The sequence below is a fragment of the Mchenga conophoros genome, linkage group LG3 (genome assembly GCF_057382185.1).
Source record: "Mchenga conophoros isolate Kocher_MC1m ecotype Shallow Benthic linkage group LG3, M_conophoros_male_GT1.1, whole genome shotgun sequence".
Lineage (NCBI taxonomy): Eukaryota > Metazoa > Chordata > Actinopteri > Cichliformes > Cichlidae > Mchenga > Mchenga conophoros.
In genome coordinates this window covers 57,609,999-57,629,198 of record NC_140528.1, presented here as the reverse complement: position 1 = coordinate 57,629,198, position 19,200 = coordinate 57,609,999, and the positions used below count along the sequence as shown (strand labels likewise).

Genomic DNA, 19,200 nt, shown 5'->3' with positions numbered 1-19,200 from the left:
AGGTCCAATCAGATTAACTGGATCTGGATCAAGTCGATGTTCTGGCAGAGTTGAAGTTTACCACAATAACAGCTGGGGAACAGTCTGTGATGATGGCTGGGACTTAAATGATGCTGAAGTGGTTTGCAGACAGTTAAACTGTGGGTCGGCACTGGAAGTTCCTCAATCAGCTCACTTTGGTGCAGGAACTGGACAGATTTGGCTTGACAATGTGACCTGTTCAGGAAATGAAAGTTCTCTAACTGAGTGTCAGCACAGTGGATTTGGATCAAACAGATGTGAACATGGTCAGGATGCTGCTGTCATCTGTTCAGGTGAGATATTCTTTTGATGATCTGATGAATGTTAAACACTGTAAAAATAACCTTTTTTTTAGACTTCCGTCTTCCACTTATTAGTGTGTTTTATAATGAAATTCAGTGTGAACAGTCAAACTCACCTGTGCAAGAACCACACTGTAGAATATTTGAGTGGTAAAATGTTTGCATCTTTCTCTTTAAACGCAGCTCAGATCCAGAGAGCTATACATTACTTTTTAAATAACTTATAAGATTAGAGATTTCATTTAAATACCTTAAAGGAACATTTTAATAGTTTCAAATGAACATTTATGAGCGGGACATGGAAGATATTTTCAGAGAGGGAAAGTCAGCCTGACATATGTGTGTGTGTGTGTGTGTTCCTGTATATCTATCTTTGTGAGGACCGACATCTTTATTCTACTACACTTGTGAGAACCAACAGTCACTTGTGAGAACACACAAACCGGTCCTCAAAAGTTTGAAGGCTTGTAAAGGCATTCTTGATGCTCAAAATGTGGTTTTAGTGTCAGGGTTACAATTAGGTTATGGTTAGGTTTAGGGTAAGGGCTACGGTTAGGCCAGGGGTCGGCAACCCGCGGCTCCGGAGCCTCATGCGGCTCTTTAGTCTTTATTTTGCGGCTCTGGGTGGTTTGGGAAATTAAATTTGAAGTATTTAGCTGAAGTGTATTTTATTTGTGTTTAGTTCTTTTTTTAACTTGTAGTTCTAAATTGGAAGATTATTGTGATTTTGAAATATAAAAATAAAATTATATCTTATTATTTTTTTCATCGCTCAAAATAAGCGTCACACTCGCGGAAGCCAGTATACCCGCCGAAACGCTGTGCATTTATCGAGGCTTTCGACCCCAGGTAGGCCAATTATGGATCTTCTGATCCTTATTATGTCGTTAGCTGTTCTCCACCGTGAACTATGTTAAAAACAAACACCGCTCATGCCTCACAGATGACAGCTTACAGTCCTGCGTGAAGATGAAAGTGACTTCATGCAGCCCCGATTTGCAGGCGCTGTGCGCAGAGGTTCGGGACCATAAGTCTTATTGTATACATATCACGGCAGACCCGACGATGTTTCCATCAACATGCTTTTCAGCATCTCTTTATCGACCACTTTTCACACACGGTTGTTGTACGCATACAGCCGGCTGTAGCTTTTCAGCTCACAGCCCGACACACACCAAAGCAACAGCAGAGAGAGCACAGACTTTGAGGCGACGAGGCGTGACTGCGGGTGCCGCTCAGGTGCGTCCGACTCCCATGCAGCGGCGCTGCAGCCCCCCCGCCACACACATTAACCAGGTAAAATACATATTTAGGCAGAATTATGCAAATATCCATTTTTCATCTTTTAGCAGCATAGTTCTTTTTTTCCAATTATTTTTTAAAAGTCAGGTCAAGGCTCCAAAAGCCCAAAGGCGATATAAGGGTGGCGGCTCACAACAGTTTTTTTGTTTGCTACATGGATCATTTTAGTTCAGCTGGGTGTCTTTCCTTTTGTTATATTTCTTTAAGAGTTCAAAATGTGTTAATTACATAAATAAAATGTAATTTTCTCATTAGCACTTCATGGATTTCACAAGTAACGCACCTTAGTTGCTCTGTGGATTCTTTTAAAAAGCAGTTTAACTTTTCTGTTCAAACAAGCCTTTTGTTGATCTACGTATTTTATATTCTTTATATTATTTACATTTGATCTTTTACATTGTGTATAATGTCTATTGATTGTATTGTTTATTTTAATATTTGTGTACAGCGCTTTGTGACTGCCTGTCTGTGAAAAGCGCTTAATAAATAAACTTTACTTACTTACTTTAGTTGTTCACACAAAGCATAAAGGTAAAAAAAACCCAATATATACAGTGTTATCTTCATTTTAGATGTCAAAAAGTATTTGCGGCTCCCAGTGTTTTCTTTTGCGTGAAAACTGGGTCCAAGTGGCTCTTTGGGTGTTAAAGGTTGCTGACCCCTGGGCAAGGGAAAGCATTATGTCAATGAAGGTCCTCACTAAGATTGCTGAACGGGCTTGTGTGTGTGTGTGTGTGTGTGTCTGTGCGTGAGTGTGTGTCTGTGTGTGAGTGTGTGTGTGCATGATTAAGGGAGACCATACCCCTGAAAGATTTGATAAAGTCTGCAACTTGAAGTTTTCTTAGTTCTTTTCAGGTCTTGTAATTGAAACAATTCAAACAAAGTCTCCTGCTTCAACTTTCTTAATGTGGATGTTCTGCAGTCCTCACAAACTCTGTCATAATACAAATTTGGGAGCTGAATGTCTTTGTAGATCAGGAGTGAATCCATTGGACTTTTTATAGACTGTTTTATTAGTGTTAAAGCTGTGTGGACTGACAGTATTACACCTTTCAGTTTACCGTTCTGCTATAACTTGGAATCTATGGCTGGAATCTTAAAGTATTCTATGTTTGGTTCCCTTTATATAATCTCTGTGTTTTGTTTTCAGCTGTGTCCATCATTTTAACTGGATCTGGATCGACTCGATGTTCTGGAAGAGTTGAAGTTTACCACAATAACAGCTGGGGAACAGTCTGTGATGATGGCTGGGACTTAAATGATGCTGAGGTGGTTTGCAGACAGTTAAACTGTGGGTCGGCACTGGAAGTTCCTCAATCAGCTCACTTTGGTGCAGGAACTGGACAGATTTGGCTTGATCATGTGACCTGTTCAGGAAATGAAAGTTCTCTAACTGCGTGTCAGCACAGTGGATTTGGATCAAACAGATGTGAACATGGTCAGGATGCTGCTGTCATCTGTTCAGGTGTGAAAACTGCTGGATCAACATGATATTGCAAGATAGTCTTTTTTGAGGTAAGGCTGTATTTAACTTTTTTTCATGTTCTTTGCCTTTTAGATCTGATCAGGTTGGCTGGTTCTGGATCGAGCCGATGTTCTGGCAGAGTTGAAGTTTATCATGATAATGTCTGGGGAACAGTCTCTGATTATAACTGGGACTTAAATGATGCCGAGGTGGTTTGCAGACAGTTAAACTGTGGGTCTGCACTACAAGCTCCTCGATCAGCTTACTTTGGTGCAGGAACTGGACAGATCTGGCTCAGTGGTGTGAGCTGTTCAGGAAATGAAAGTTCTCTAACTGAATGTCAACACCCTGGATGGGGAAACCCCTACTACTACTACTACTACTACTACTACTACTACTACTACAATGGACATTATTCTGATGCTGGTGTCATCTGTTCAGGTGACATCACTTTTTGGCATGGAACACACTGCATGTTAATGTATTTTTGTGTGATATGTATCTTTGTTTTCTTTAAGAGACATATATTAAAACATCGTTTGTGTCACATGTTTTTCATTAAAAGGTCCAATCAGATTAACTGGATCTGGATCAAGTCGGTGTTCTGGCAGAGTTGAAGTTTATCACAATAACAGCTGGGGAACAGTCTGTGATGATGGCTGGGACTTAAATGATGCTGAGGTGGTTTGCAGACAGTTAAACTGTGGGTCGGCACTGGAAGTTCCTCAATCAGCTCACTTTGGTGCAGGAACTGGACAGATTTGGCTTGACAATGTGACCTGTTCAGGAAATGAAAGTTCTCTAACTGAGTGTCAACACAGTGGATTTGGATCAAACAGATGTGAACATGGTCAGGATGCTGCTGTCATCTGTTCAGGTGAGATATTCTTCTGATCATCAGATGAATGTTAAACACTGTAAAAACAACCTTTTTTTTAGACTTCCATCTTCCACTTGTTAGTGTGTTTTATAATGAAATTCAGTGTGAACAGTCAAAGTCAAGGTCAAGGTCAAGGTCAGATTTATTTATATAGCACATTTCCAACAGCCGATGCTGCACAAAGTGCTTAACAATAACAATAAAAGTCATCTGTGCAAGAACCACACTGTAGAATATTTGAGTGGTAAAATGTTTGCATCTTTCTCTTTAAACGCAGCTCAGATCCAGAGAGCTATACATTACTTTTTAAATAACTTATAAGATTAGAGATTTCATTTAAATACCTTAAAGGAACATTTTAATAGTTTCAAATGAACATTTATGAGCGGGACATGGAAGATAATTTCAGAGAGGGAAAGTCAGCCTGACATCTGTATGTGTGTGTAAGTGTGTGTGTGCATGTTCAAGGGAGACCATACCCCTGAAAGATTTGATAAAGTCTGCAACTTGAAGTTTTCTTAGTCCTTTTCAGGTCTTGTAATTGAAACAATTCAAACAAAGTCGCCTGCTTTAACTTTCTTAATGTGGATGTTCTGCAGTCCTCACAAACTTTGTCAATATTCAAATTTGGGAGCTGAATGTCTTTGTAGGTCAGGAGTGAATCCATTGGACTTTTTATAGACTGTTTTATTAGTGTTAAAGCTGTGTGGACTGACAGTATTACACCTTTCAGTTTACCGTTCTGCTATAACTTGGAATCTATGGCTGGAAACTTAAAGTATTCTTTGTTTGGTTCCCTTTATATAATCTCTGTGTTTTGTTTTCAGCTGTGTCCATCATTTTAACTGGATCTGGATCGACTCGATGTTCTGGAAGAGTTGAAGTTTACCACAACAACAGCTGGGGAACAGTCTGTGATGATGGCTGGGACTTAAATGATGCTCAGGTGGTTTGCAGACAGTTAAACTGTGGGTCGGCACTGGAAGTTCCTCATTCAGCTCACTTTGGTGCAGGAACTGGACAGATCTGGCTTGACAATGTGACCTGTTCAGGAAATGAAAGTTCTTTGACTGAGTGTCAGCACAGTGGATTTGGATCAAACAGCTGTGTACGTGGTCAGGATGCTGCTGTCATCTGTTCAGGTTAGAAAACATTCAGTTAGTCTGTTCATTTGTGTCTTCCATTAAGTCTTTTTTGATGTAAGGATTTATTATAATGTTTTTCATGTTCTTTCCCTTTTAGATCTGATTAGATTAGCTGGTTCTGGATCATCTCGATGCTCTGGCAGAGTTGAAGTTTATCATGATAATGTCTGGGGAACAGTTTCTGATCATAACTGGGTCTTAAACGATGCTGAGGTGGTTTGCAGAGAGATAAACTGTGGGTCTGCACTACAAGCTACCCCATCATATAAGTTTGGTGCAGGAACTGGACAGGTCTGGCTCAGTGGTGTGAGCTGTTCAGGAAATGAAAGTTCTGTAACTGAATGTCAACACTCTGGATGGGGAAACTACTACACCTACTACTACAGTTTACATTCATATGATGTTGGTGTCATGTGTTCAGGTGACATGACTTCCTGATATGAAAAAAACTGCATGTTAATGTATTTTTGAGTGTTATGCATCTGTATTTTCTTTAAGATATGTATTGAAATATAGTTTGTGTTATGTCTTTTACATAAAAGGTGTGATCAGATTAACTGGATCTGGATCGACTCGATGTTCTGGCAGAGTTGAAGTTTATCACAGTAACAGCTGGGGAACAGTCTGTAATGATGGCTGGGACTTAAATGATGCTGAGGTGGTTTGCAGACAGATAAACTGTGGGTCGGCACTGGAAGTTCCTCAATCAGCTCACTTTGGTGCAGGAACTGGACAGATCTGGCTTGATGATGTCACCTGTTCAGGAAATGAAAGTTCTCTAACTGAGTGTCAGCACAGTGGATTTGGATCAAACAGATGTGAACATGGTCAGGATGCTGCTGTCATCTGTTCAGGTGTGAAAACTACTGGATCAACATGATATTGCAAGATAGTCTTTTTTGAGGTAAGGCTGTATTTAACTGTTTTTCATGTTCTTTGCCTTTTAGATCTGATCAGGTTGGCCGGTTCTGGATCGAGCCGATGTTCTGGCAGAGTTGAAATCTTTCACAATAACGTCTGGGGAACAGTCTCTGATTATAACTGGGACCTAAATGATGCCGAGGTGGTTTGCAGACAGTTAAACTGTGGGTCTGCACTACAAGCTCCTCGATCAGCTTACTTTGGTGCAGGAACTGGACAGATCTGGCTCAGTGGTGTGAGCTGTTCAGGAAATGAAAGTTCTCTAACTGAATGTCAACACTCTGGATGGGGAAACTACTACTACTACTACTACAATGGACATTATTCTGATGCTGGTGTCATCTGTTCAGGTGACATCACTTTTTGACATGGAACATACTGCATGTTAATGTATTTTTGTGTGATATGTATCTTTGTTTTCTTTAAGGGACATATATTAAAACATCGTTTGTGTCACATGTTTTTCATTAAAAGGTCCAATCAGATTAACTGGATCTGGATCAAGTCGATGTTCTGGCAGAGTTGAAGTTTATTACAATAACAGCTGGGGAACAGTCTGTGATGATGGCTGGGACTTAAATGATGCTGAAGTGGTTTGCAGACAGTTAAACTGTGGGTCGGCACTGGAAGTTCCTCAATCAGCTCACTTTGGTGCAGGAACTGGACAGATTTGGCTTGACAATGTGACCTGTTCAGGAAATGAAAGTTCTCTAACTGAGTGTCAACACAGTGGATTTGGTTCAAACACATGTGAACATGGTCAGGATGCTGCTGTCATCTGTTCAGGTGAGATATTCTTTTGATGATCTGATGAATGTTAAACACTGTAAAAATAACCTTTTTTTTAGACTTCCGTCTTCCACTTATTAGTGTGTTTTATAATGAAATTCAGTGTGAACAGTCAAACTCACCTGTGCAAGAACCACACTGTAGAATATTTGAGTGGTAAAATGTTTGCATCTTTCTCTTTAAACGCAGCTCAGATCCAGAGAGCTATACATTACTTTTTAAATAACTTATAAGATTAGAGATTTCATTTAAATACCTTAAAGGAACATTTTAATAGTTTCAAATGAACATTTATGAGCGGGACATGGAAGATATTTTCAGAGAGGGAAAGTCAGCCTGACATATGTGTGTGTGTGTGTGTGTTCCTGTATATCTATCTTTGTGAGGACCGACATCTTTATTCTACTACACTTGTGAGAACCAACAGTCACTTGTGAGAACACACAAACCGGTCCTCAAAAGTTTGAAGGCTTGTAAAGGCATTCTTGATGCTCAAAATGTGGTTTTAGTGTCAGGGTTACAATTAGGTTATGGTTAGGTTTAGGGTAAGGGCTACGGTTAGGCCAGGGGTCGGCAACCCGCGGCTCCGGAGCCTCATGCGGCTCTTTAGTCTTTATTTTGCGGCTCCGGGTGGTTTGGGAAATTAAATTAGTGTCACGGCGAGTGAGGTGAGCCGTGTGGAGGAAATGAAGGAGGATCCAAGTGCAGGCAGTCGTGAAGGTGTAAAGGTGGTTTATTGAACATGAAAGTAAATACAAACGGCAAATGGAGCTGGAACTAAACTATACTGGGAAACAACTAAACTACAAAGCACAAACCTGAATGAGAACGAGCAGAGGAGAATGACGATGGACAGCAGGGAGAGCACACGGATGTGACATGGTAGATACACAGATGAGACAGGGTGGAATACACAGACAGACCAGCAACAACAATGACGGAAGACATGACTTAAATACACAGAGAACCACAGGGGAATTACACACAGGTGGTGGACACAGCTGGGAATAATCAACAAGACGAGACAAAGGTAAAACTGAACACACTCACATGAGACCCAGACCTTCACAATAAAACAGGAAATGAGAACACCACACCAAGACGCAGACCTGACACTGAGAGACAGACAGGAAATGACATATGAAACTAAACTCACATCGTAAACCCAGATAAACAGAAACATGGAACTCTAATAATAGAAATCATAATCATCACCATAACACAACAAGAGAACAAGAACACAATCCCTGATGAAAACTTAAATCAAAACACAATAAACTCAAAATACTGGGTCCAACGGACCCAGAACCGTGACAGTACCCCCCCTCAAAGGGCTGGCTCCCGACAGCCCCAAACAAAAAGCACAAGCACCAAGCCAGGGCGGGCGGAGGGGGCCCAGGAAGGAGGGCCTGAAACACAAAAAACCAGGAGCACGAGAAACCAGAACCAAAACACGAATGTTCACCAGTCCACAACACAGTCAGGGGGCCGACCATGCACACAGCAACGGCGGCGACGGGCAAACAGTTCTGGGGGCCGACCGAGCACACGGCAACGGCGGCGACGGGCAAACAGTTCTGGGGGCCGACCGTGCACACGGCAACGGCGGCGACGGGCAAACAGTTCTGGGGGCCGACCGTGCACACGGCAACGGCGGCGACGGGCAAACAGTTCTGGAGGCCGACCACTTGGAAGGTAGTGGCGGCCACCGAGCAGGTCCGGAGGACGGCCGCGATGCCAGCGGCGGCGACGAACCCTTTCCGGAGGCCGTCCCCGAAGGCCATGATGCCTTCTTAGAGACCCGGAAAACGGCCGGCAGAGGCGAGGCAGAACGGGTCGAGCTGGCCCCGACGGCGGTGTGGCAACCGCAGGATCAGACGAAGGCGAAGCCGAGGCTGGACCAGGCGAAGCTGAAGCTGAAGCGGAGGCTGAAGCTGGATCAAGCGTGGATGAAGACACGGAGGCAGGACCAAGCGTGGATGAAGACGCGGAGGGAGGACCAAGCGTGGATGAAGGCGTGGAGGGAGGACCAGACGAGACAGAGGCTGAAGCGGAGGCTGGACCAGACGAGACAGAGGCTGAAGCGGAGGCTGGACCAGACGAGACAGAGGCTGGACCAGACGGGACAGAGGCTGAAGCGGAGGCTGGACCAGACGAGACAGAGGCTGAAGCGGAGGCTGGACCAGGCGTGGATGACGGCAGCGGGACGGCTGCGGAACCTGACGGCAGCGGGACGGCTGCGGAACCTGACGGCAGCGGGACGGCTGCGGAACCTGACGGCAGCGACGCTGCAGGCGGTGATGCGAATGGCGGTGATGTGAATGCTGTAGGCGGTGGCGTGAATGCTGCAGGTGATGATGTAGAGATGTGCTGGCTGGGTCCTCCAGGACCGTCAGCAGGTGTGAGGACGTGCTGGCTGGGTCCTCCAGGACCATCAGCAGATGTGAGGATGTGCTGGCTGGGTCCTCCAGGACCCTCAGCTAACGAGGCGTGGTGCTGGGTGGGCTCCTCGGGCCCTCCAGCAGACGTGGCATGAGGCTGGACGGGCTCCTCGGGCCCTCCAGCAGACGTGGCATGAGGCTGGACGGGCTCCTCGGGCCCTCCAGCAGACGAAGCATGAGGCTGGCTGGGTTCTCCTAAACCCCCAGCAGAAGACACTTGAGGCTGGCTGGGTTCTCCTAAACCCCCAGCAGAAGACACTTGAGGCTGGCTGGGTTCTCCAGAACCCCCAGCAGACGAAACATGAGGCTGGATGGGCTCCTCGGGCCCTCCAGCAGACGAAGCATGAGGCTGGCTGGGTTCTCCAGAACCCCCAGCAGACGAAACATGAGGCTGGCTGGGTTCTCCCGAACCCCCAGCAGACAAAACATGAGGCTGGCTGGGTTCTCCCGAACCCCCAGCAGACAAAACATGAGGCTGGCTGGGTTCTCCCGAACCCCCAGCAGACGAAACTTGAGGCTGGACGGGCTCCTCGGGCCCCCCAGCTGAGATTGACGGCTGAATGGGTCCCTCTGGTCCTCCAGCGGAGGACAGGGGTAGAGGGGCGGACTCACTGGAGCTCTCAGCAGGGGACGACGGCTGAGACTGCTCAGTAAAGTCCTCTAATGAAGCCACTGGTGCTAGCATCTCGACCTCTAGGGGTCCAGAGGTGGCTGGTGACTGGCACCCTACCTCTGGGGAGGCCCTAGAGGGAGCAACTGTCTCTGAGATGGCCAGTTTAAATGAACCAGTTAAAGTCTGTGTGAAGTGTGTTCCCTGCTTGTAATGAGGCTGTGAGGATAAAGGCTGGGTAAGTGAGTGGACAGGCTGCTGAACTGGTGGCAACTGAGCTACAGGTAGCAAAGTAGTAACAGGTGGAGTGGCTGGCTGAACTGATAAGGCTGATGAATCTCTTGCCAACTGGGCTATTGACTGGGCTATGGACTGTAACATGGCGTCTACTGGGTCTGACTGTGACTGTAATGGAGGTGATGATTGAGTGGCTGACTGGGTTAGTGACTGCTGGGCAGCTAACCGAGCTACCGGCTGAGCAGCTGAGTCAACGAACACAGCCCCGGTATAAACAGTCATATGAACTGGTGAAACAGACAGAGCGTCTTTTCCACTCACCACAGCCGGCAGTTCTGAAGTCCTATTCTCCAGCTGTGGGGCGACGCGCCGACGGCGCGATCGTCGCTTCCTCCCGGGCAAAACCTCCGGCGGGCCGGGCAAAACCTCCGGCGGGCCGGGCAAAACCTCCGGCGGGCCGGGCAAAACCTCCGGCGGGCCGGGCAAAACCTCCGGCGTCCGGCTGGGTTGGGAAGCGATAGCGGCTGGTGGGTGTAGGTGAAGTTCGTGAAGGATGAAGTCTTGCACGAGTGGGTGTAGTGAGTCCAATAGCCAGGGATAATCCGTGAGCAGCTGTTGCAGTCTGGCTTCCAGAACGTGGAGGAATGCTTCTCCCTCATGCTCTAGCCACAGGTTGATTATTTGTGAAGCGGAGTTCGTGATGAGGTCCCGAAGCTCCGTGGGTGGGGTGAATGCCGCTGGATCCATATCTGGCTGGTCCGTACTGTCACGGCGAGTGAGGTGAGCCGTGTGGAGGAAATGAAGGAGGATCCAAGTGCAGGCAGTCGTGAAGGTGTAAAGGTGGTTTATTGAACATGAAAGTAAATACAAACGGCAAATGGAGCTGGAACTAAACTATACTGGGAAACAACTAAACTACAAAGCACAAACCTGAATGAGAACGAGCAGAGGAGAATGACGATGGACAGCAGGGAGAGCACACGGATGTGACATGGTAGATACACAGATGAGACAGGGTGGAATACACAGATGGACCAGCAACAACAATGACGGAAGACATGACTTAAATACACAGAGAACCACAGGGGAATTACACACAGGTGGTGGACACAGCTGGGAATAATCAACAAGACGAGACAAAGGTAAAACTGAACACACTCACATGAGACCCAGACCTTCACAATAAAACAGGAAATGAGAACACCACACCAAGACGCAGACCTGACACTGAGAGACAGACAGGAAATGACATATGAAACTAAACTCACATCGTAAACCCAGATAAACAGAAACATGGAACTCTAATAATAGAAATCATAATCATCACCATAACACGACAAGAGAACAAGAACACAATCCCTGATGAAAACTTAAATCAAAACACAATAAACTCAAAATACTGGGTCCAACGGACCCAGAACCGTGACAATTAGAAGTATTTAGCTGAAGTGTATTTTATTTGTGTTTAGTTCTTTTTTTAACTTGTAGTTCTAAATTGGAAGATTATTGTGATTTTGAAATATAAAAATAAAATTATATCTTATTATTTTTTTCATCGCTCAAAATAAGCGTCACACTCGCGGAAGCCAGTATACCCGCCGAAACGCTGTGCATTTATCGAGACTTTCAACCCCAGGTAGGCCAATTATGGATCTTCTGATCCTTATTATGTCGTTAGCTGTTCTCCACCGTGAACTATGTTAAAAACAAACACCGCTCATGCCTCACAGATGACAGCTTACAGTCCTGCGTGAAGATGAAAGTGACTTCATGCAGCCCCGATTTGCAGGCGCTGTGCGCAGAGGTTCGGGACCATAAGTCTTATTGTATACATATCACGGCAGACCCGACGATGTTTCCATCAACATGCTTTTCAGCATCTCTTTATCGACCACTTTTCACACACGGTTGTTGTACGCATACAGCCGGCTGTAGCTTTTCAGCTCACAGCCCGACACACACCAAAGCAACAGCAGAGAGAGCACAGACTTTGAGGTGGCGAGGCGTGATTGCGGGTGCCGCTCAGGTGCGTCCGACTCCCATGCAGCAGCGCTGCAGCCCCCCCGCCACACACATTAACCAGGTAAAATACATATTTAGGCAGAATTATGCAAATATCCATTTTTCATCTTTTAGCAGCATAGTTCTTTTTTTCCAATTATTTTTTAAAAGTCAGGTCAAGGCTCCAAAAGCCCAAAGGCGATATAAGGGTGGCGGCTCACAACAGTTTTTGTTTGCTACATGGATCATTTTAGTTCAGCTGGGTGTCTTTCCTTTTGTTATATTTCTTTAAGAGTTCAAAATGTGTTAATTACATAAATAAAATGTAATTTTCTCATTAGCACTTCATGGATTTCATAAGTAACGCACCTTAGTTGCTCTGTGGATTCTTTTAAAAAGCAGTTTAACTTTTCTGTTCAAACAAGCCTTTTGTTGATCTACGTATTTTATATTCTTTACATTATTTACATTTGATCTTTTACATTGTGTATAATGTCTATTGATTGTATTGTTTATTTTAATATTTGTGTACAGCGCTTTGTGACTGCCTGTCTGTGAAAAGTGCTTAATAAATAAACTTTACTTACTTACTTTAGTTGTTCACACAAAGCATAAAGGTAAAAAAAAATCAATATATACAGTGTTATCTTCATTTTAGATGTCAAAAAGTATTTGCGGCTCCCAGTGTTTTCTTTTGCGTGAAAACTGGGTCCAAGTGGCTCTTTGGGTGTTAAAGGTTGCTGACCCCTGGGCAAGGGAAAGCATTATGTCAATGAAGGTCCTCACTAAGATTGCTGACCGGGCTTGTGTGTGTGTGTGTGTGTGTCTGTGCGTGAGTGTGTGTCTGTGTGTGAGTGTGTGTGTGCATGATTAAGGGAGACCATACCCCTGAAAGATTTGATAAAGTCTGCAACTTGAAGTTTTCTTAGTTCTTTTCAGGTCTTGTAATTGAAACAATTCAAACAAAGTCTCCTGCTTCAACTTTCTTAATGTGGATGTTCAGCAGTCCTCACAAACTCTGTCATAATACAAATTTGGGAGCTGAATGTCTTTGTAGATCAGGAGTGAATCCATTGGACTTTTTATAGACTGTTTTATTAGTGTTAAAGCTGTGTGGACTGACAGTATTACACCTTTCAGTTTACCGTTCTGCTATAACTTGGAATCTATGGCTGGAAACTTAAAGTATTGTTTGTTTGGTCCCCTTCATATCTTCTCTGTGTTTTGTTTTCAGCTGTGTCCATCATTTTAACTGGATCTGGATCAACTCGATGTTCTGGAAGAGTTGAAGTTTATCACAATAACAGCTGGGGAACAGTCTGTGATGATGGCTGGGACTTAAATGATGCTGAGGTGGTTTGCAGACAGTTAAACTGTGGGTCGGCACTGGAAGTTCCTCATTCAGCTCACTTTGGTGCAGGAACTGGACAGATTTGGCTTGATCATGTGACCTGTTCAGGAAATGAAAGTTCTTTGACTGAGTGTCAGCACAGTGGATTTGGATCAAACAGATGTGAACATGGTCAGGATGCTGCTGTCATCTGTTCAGGTGTGAAAACTGCTGGATCAACATGATATTGCAAGATAGTCTTTTTTGATGTAAAGCTGTATTTAACTGTTTTTCATGTTCTTTCCCTTTTAGATCTGATCAGGTTGGCTGGTTCTGGATCGAGCCGATGTTCTGGCAGAGTTGAAGTTTATCATGATAATGTCTGGGGAACAGTCTCTGATTATAACTGGGACTTAAATGATGCCGAGGTGGTTTGCAGACAGTTAAACTGTGGGTCTGCACTACAAGCTCCTCGATCAGCTTACTTTGGTGCAGGAACTGGACAGATCTGGCTCAGTGGTGTGAGCTGTTCAGGAAATGAAAGTTCTCTAACTGAATGTCAACACCCTGGATGGGGAAATCCCTACTACTACTACTACTACTACAACTACTACAATATACATTATTATGATGCTGGTGTCATCTGTTCAGGTGACATCACTTTTTGGCATGGAACATACTGCATGTTAATGTATTTTTGTGTGATATGTATCTTTGCTTTCTTTAAGAGACATATATTAAAACATCGTTTGTGTCACATGTTTTTCATTAAAAGGTCCAATCAGATTAACTGGATCTGGATCAAGTCGATGTTCTGGCAGAGTTGAAGTTTATCACAATAACAGCTGGGGAACAGTCTGTGATGATGGCTGGGACTTAAATGATGCTCAGGTGGTTTGCAGACAGTTAAACTGTGGGTCGGCACTGGAAGTTCCTCAATCAGCTCACTTTGGTGCAGGAACTGGACAGATCTGGCTTGACAATGTCACCTGTTCAGGAAATGAAAGTTCTCTAACTGAGTGTCAGCACAGTGGATTTGGATCAAACAGATGTGAACATGGTCAGGATGCTGCTGTCATCTGTTCAGGTGAGATATTCTTTTGATTAATAACCTGTTAATATAAACTTTAATCGCCTCCGCCTCTCATTCCTGTGCTTGCTAAGGCTCGGCAAATGTGTGAGACAATGAGAAACCCTGGGCACAAAACCTTAGACCACAAAACACACAATCTTGACTTTTTTTCACAGATCATATCTGCGCTTACATTTAGCACAAATTATTTTGTGTGGGAAGACTCTTGCTCTTGACAAAGGCAGTCGCACTTTTCTCCTCTTCCTCCTCTCCCTGCTTAGCCTCTTATGTCCTTGTCTAGTCTCGTGTTTTTTGTATTACTTTTCCCTGGAACATTCTCTCACAGTCTGTTCTCTAAAACCTAAAAGAGGAATTATGGATTTGATCATCTGGTCCCTGAATGCAATTGACACCCCTTTCTCAACGAGAAGTTTGGGCTTGGGTGAGCCTGAGTGCTGAAGATATCTACCTATTCGGAACCATGATAACAGGGTTCTTGCTGATCGGAGCTGGTTTGGCCCTGACTTATCGAAGAATTAAGAAAGCGGAACCGGCTGTTCAAACCCCCACAAGGCTGCCCACTGGGATTGAAACGATGGGACGAGGCGTGAGTTTCTCAAAATGGGCTCATTGAGTGCAGCAATTACAAGATCTTGGAGAAGCTTACGGCTGCTGTGAATACGCAGAACAAGACCTCTGAGTGTACATTGGATTCAATCTTGGAGCAGCTCACTGCGGTCGTAAGTTCTCAGAATAGGCTCTTTGAGCACAAGAATGACAACATCACGGAGCTTAAGGTTGATAACATCATGGAGAATCTCACGGCTCTCCAACGGGAGATTGAGAGACCAGTGTTGGACTGTTAGAAAAGCTTTGAAATTCATATGAGTTGTTCGCACTAAAGTAAAAAACACCATCACTTCATGCGGATACCCCCTCGGTGCCAGCTGCGGCCTCAAGGCTGGAGCCAAACAAGAACACGACTGTGTTTAGAGTGTTCTTCCCATTCTATGCAAGGCCACCTGGGTTGGCTGGAAGACTGTTTACTTAGCCTGGCAGGGCGAAGGACACTGTCTCAGCTGAACTCTGGACACACACACACATGCACACAGACATATATACACATGCAGATGTACACTCATCCCCCCTTCCCCTCCAAACGCCTTCGACGCTTATTACCCTCCGATGCTGACGGTGGATCAAGGAGACCAGCGCATAGGCTGCAGGCCCGGATGTACTGACTAAATCGGCTGTCTCTCACCCTTTACCCATCCCTGTTGCTTGTCATGTGTTTCTTTGGTGTATTAAGAGTTTTTTTTCATGTGCTATGTGCAGAGGTGTTTTTTTCTGTTCTCAAACTGATCTCCCTATTGCAGCTCAGTCTGGGGGGAGTTATTTTTTTTCTCCTTATCTTTCCTCATGTTGTGCTTTTTCCATGTTATACCCCTCTGACCTGTCTTCCCCATGTGATGTTTGTGTAATGTATGTAATGGTCGGAAGGGTAACACGGCGCTGGCACGGTTGGCAGCCTTAACCCAATTTCCCTCGGGATGAATAAAGTATGATCAGTCAATCAATCAATCAATCAATACTGTGGCAACACAAGAAACCTTTTTAAAAACAAAAAGTGGTGAGGTGACTCTCACTTGATGGGAGTTGGTTCTTCTGATTCACTACAAAGTGAATGACACATCACTACTGAGGAATATTTGATTGGGGAAATGTTGAACCTTTCTCTAAAAATGCAGCTTTGATCTAAAGAGAAATACAGTAAAGTTTAACCCTTTAAAGCCGGTCGGAGTGGGCACGCTCTGTTTTGCGTAACTATTTTTAAATCACTGTAGCACTGCAACCATGTAAGCTAGCGCAATAATTTTTTTGCACATGAAACCGGAGGAGTTGTACTTGCATCTTATGCCATCAGCTTGTCCTCGGTCACGGTTTCCTTCCACATGTAGCTTTGCAAAAATTGCATAAAAAGCACTTGCAGCAACAAAAAAATAATATTCCAGAAACACGCTTTGCCGATCCGATCAGCTGTTCATAACACTTCCTACGTTGGAATAGACGTCAGCGCGAACTATTGCATGTCCACTATTACCTGCATGAAACCGGAAGTGACGTCATTTTCGCAGAAATGTAGTTCTTTACCTTCAGGGCCTTATGAGCCTATACTGATGTTTTTAAAAGTTATGTTTGACTTTATGACCCTTCTGTATCATTTCTGGGATGCTTACAACTCAAATTACACTTCTGGAAATAGTTTAAATTGATGCATATGCTGTTTTTTTTTGCAAATTTGCATTATAATATTTATTTTCGTTTTTTCCTGCAGTATATAAAAATTGGTGTATTTCAAAAGTAAAACTATGAAGCCTCTTAAATTTCTCTAACTAGAAATATATGTTAAAAAAACAAAAACGATTTTCAATTTTTTGTAGTTTATTGCACTTTTTTGCAATTTATGTAGTTACTATGCACTTAATGCATACATATTATTAAAATTTGGGTTATAGTGGTTGTATTTAAGTATAGCAACTTGAAATGCTCCCAAAAATGGCACTACAGCATGTAAAAATATAATATAAGCTCTGGGGGACTTGGTTCTATGGTAGGTCTTAAAGGGTTAAAGAACTTACAAGATTACAGATACAGGGAGTGCAGAATTATTAGGCAAGTTGCATTTTTGAGGAATAATTTTATTATTGAACAACAACCATGTTCTCAATGAACCCAAAAAACTCATTAATATCAAAGCTGAATGTTTTTGGAAGTAGTTTTTAGTTTGTTTTTAGTTTTAGCTATTTTAGGGGGATATCTGTGTGTGCAGGTGACTATTACTGTGCATAATTATTAGGCAACTTAACAAAAAACAAATAAATACCCATTTCAATTATTTATTTTTACCAGTGAAACCAATATAACATCTCCACATTCACAAATATACATTTCTGACATTCAAAAACAAAACAAAAACAAATCAGTGACCAATATAGCCACCTTTCTTTGCAAGGACACTCAAAAGCCTGCCATCCATGGATTCTGTCAGTGTTTTGATCTGTTCACCATCAACATTGCGTGCAGCAGCAACCACAGCCTCCCAGACACTGTTCAGAGAGGTGTACTGTTTTCCCTCCTTGTAAATCTCACATTTGATGATGGACCACAGGTTCTCAATGGGGTTCAGATCAGGTGAACAAGGTGGCCATGTCATTAGTTTTTCTTCTTTTATACCCTTTCTTGCCAGCCACGCTGTGGAGTACTTAGACGCGTGTGATGGAGCATTGTCCTGCATGAAAATCATGTTTTTCTTGAAGGATGCAGACTTCTTCCTGTACCACTGCTCGAAGAAGGTGTCTTCCAGAAACTGGCAGTAGGACTGGGAGTTGAGCTTCACTCCATCCTCAACCCGAAAAGGCCCCACAAGCTCATCTTTGATGATACCAGCCCAAACCAGTACTCCACCTCCACCTTGCTGGCATCTGAGTCGGACTGGAGCTCTCTGCCCTTTACCAATCCAGCCACGGGCCCATCCAAAATAGCAAAATAGGAATGATTTTGGTCAGCTGGGAGGGACTCCCAAGTTCAATTCAATTCTATTTTATTTCTACAGCGCCAAATCACAACAACAGTCACCTCAAGGCGCTTTATATTGTAAGGTAGACCCTACAATAATACATACTGTACAGAGAAAAACCTAACAATGATATTGTCATGTTCTTGGGTCTGTGACCCAGTGAATTGAATTGTTTATTACATGTTTCCCACATTATTACTGTCGGTGTTTTGGTTTTGTATTTCTAGGTCCTAGGTTTTGTTCCCTTTGCCCCCTCATGTTACTCTGTGCTCCCTCTGTTCTGTGTCTAGTCTACCCTGCCTGTGTGTTCCCTCTGTGTGTGTATATAAGTGTTTCCTTCTGCTTGTTGCTGGTTCATTTGTGTTGTCTCCCCATGGCTGTATCCCAATTCTGGGTCTGCAGCCTTAAAGTACGCAGCCTTAATGGTCCTCAAAGACCGCTAAGGCTGAAAGTGCGAGGCTTGTAGGCTTGTGAAATGGGACAGTCTAGCCTCCGTCGCGCTGCCCAGGTTGCCTAGCAACCATGATACTAACAGCTGGAAACGTTTCATACAGCTTTGTTTGACAGAAATGAAGGAGAACATATTTTGTTCATTTGTTTCTACATGAGCTCTGTGTGATTTGATAAGTATCTGAGGCTGAGACCACAGGACTGTAAAACATGATTTTTGGGCTTAATTTCTGTACTGAACAGTCATTTAAGATTAGCTAGTAAATAACAATTAGCTAATGTTGTTCATGAGACTAAAGTCATCTCACTTTGGTAATGTAAATATAATATGGCCAATATTATAGTTATTATATTAATCATTATTAGCTATTACAGCAGTAATTGGCCCAATGCTTACGTATATGTGGAAAAAGCAAATGTACGAGCTGTGATAACTGTTGCTGATAGAATGAAGAGTAGACTGATATATTAAATATTCCTTTATTGGGTGAGAAATCATATCATGTCATAACTGCTTTAAATCATACAGAATACATAGAAATCTGTTGGTGATCATGGATGTTTTCACACATTTCCACGCTGTCAGATTCCACTGGTGGAGTTGAGCATAACTTGCTTTTCGCAAGTTTATCGCCGCTCGTCATCCACGCCTCCCGC

General features: G+C 43.6%; 1 protein-coding gene across 1 annotated transcript in view; it reads left to right on the top strand.

Annotated features, from left to right (window-relative positions):
- The window catches only part of LOC146579723 (scavenger receptor cysteine-rich type 1 protein M160-like), a 40,183-nt gene that overhangs the window by 7,457 nt on the left and 13,526 nt on the right, over window positions 1–19,200 (top strand). The window contains 11 exon segments of the mRNA XM_085267987.1: window positions 3–314; window positions 2,776–3,090; window positions 3,184–3,531; window positions 3,656–3,967; window positions 5,213–5,574; window positions 5,651–5,969; window positions 6,063–6,386; window positions 6,511–6,822; window positions 13,349–13,663; window positions 13,757–14,095; window positions 14,220–14,531. Of these exon segments, the coding sequence (XP_085124113.1) occupies window positions 3–314; window positions 2,776–3,090; window positions 3,184–3,531; window positions 3,656–3,967; window positions 5,213–5,574; window positions 5,651–5,969; window positions 6,063–6,386; window positions 6,511–6,822; window positions 13,349–13,663; window positions 13,757–14,095; window positions 14,220–14,531 (3,570 nt within the window).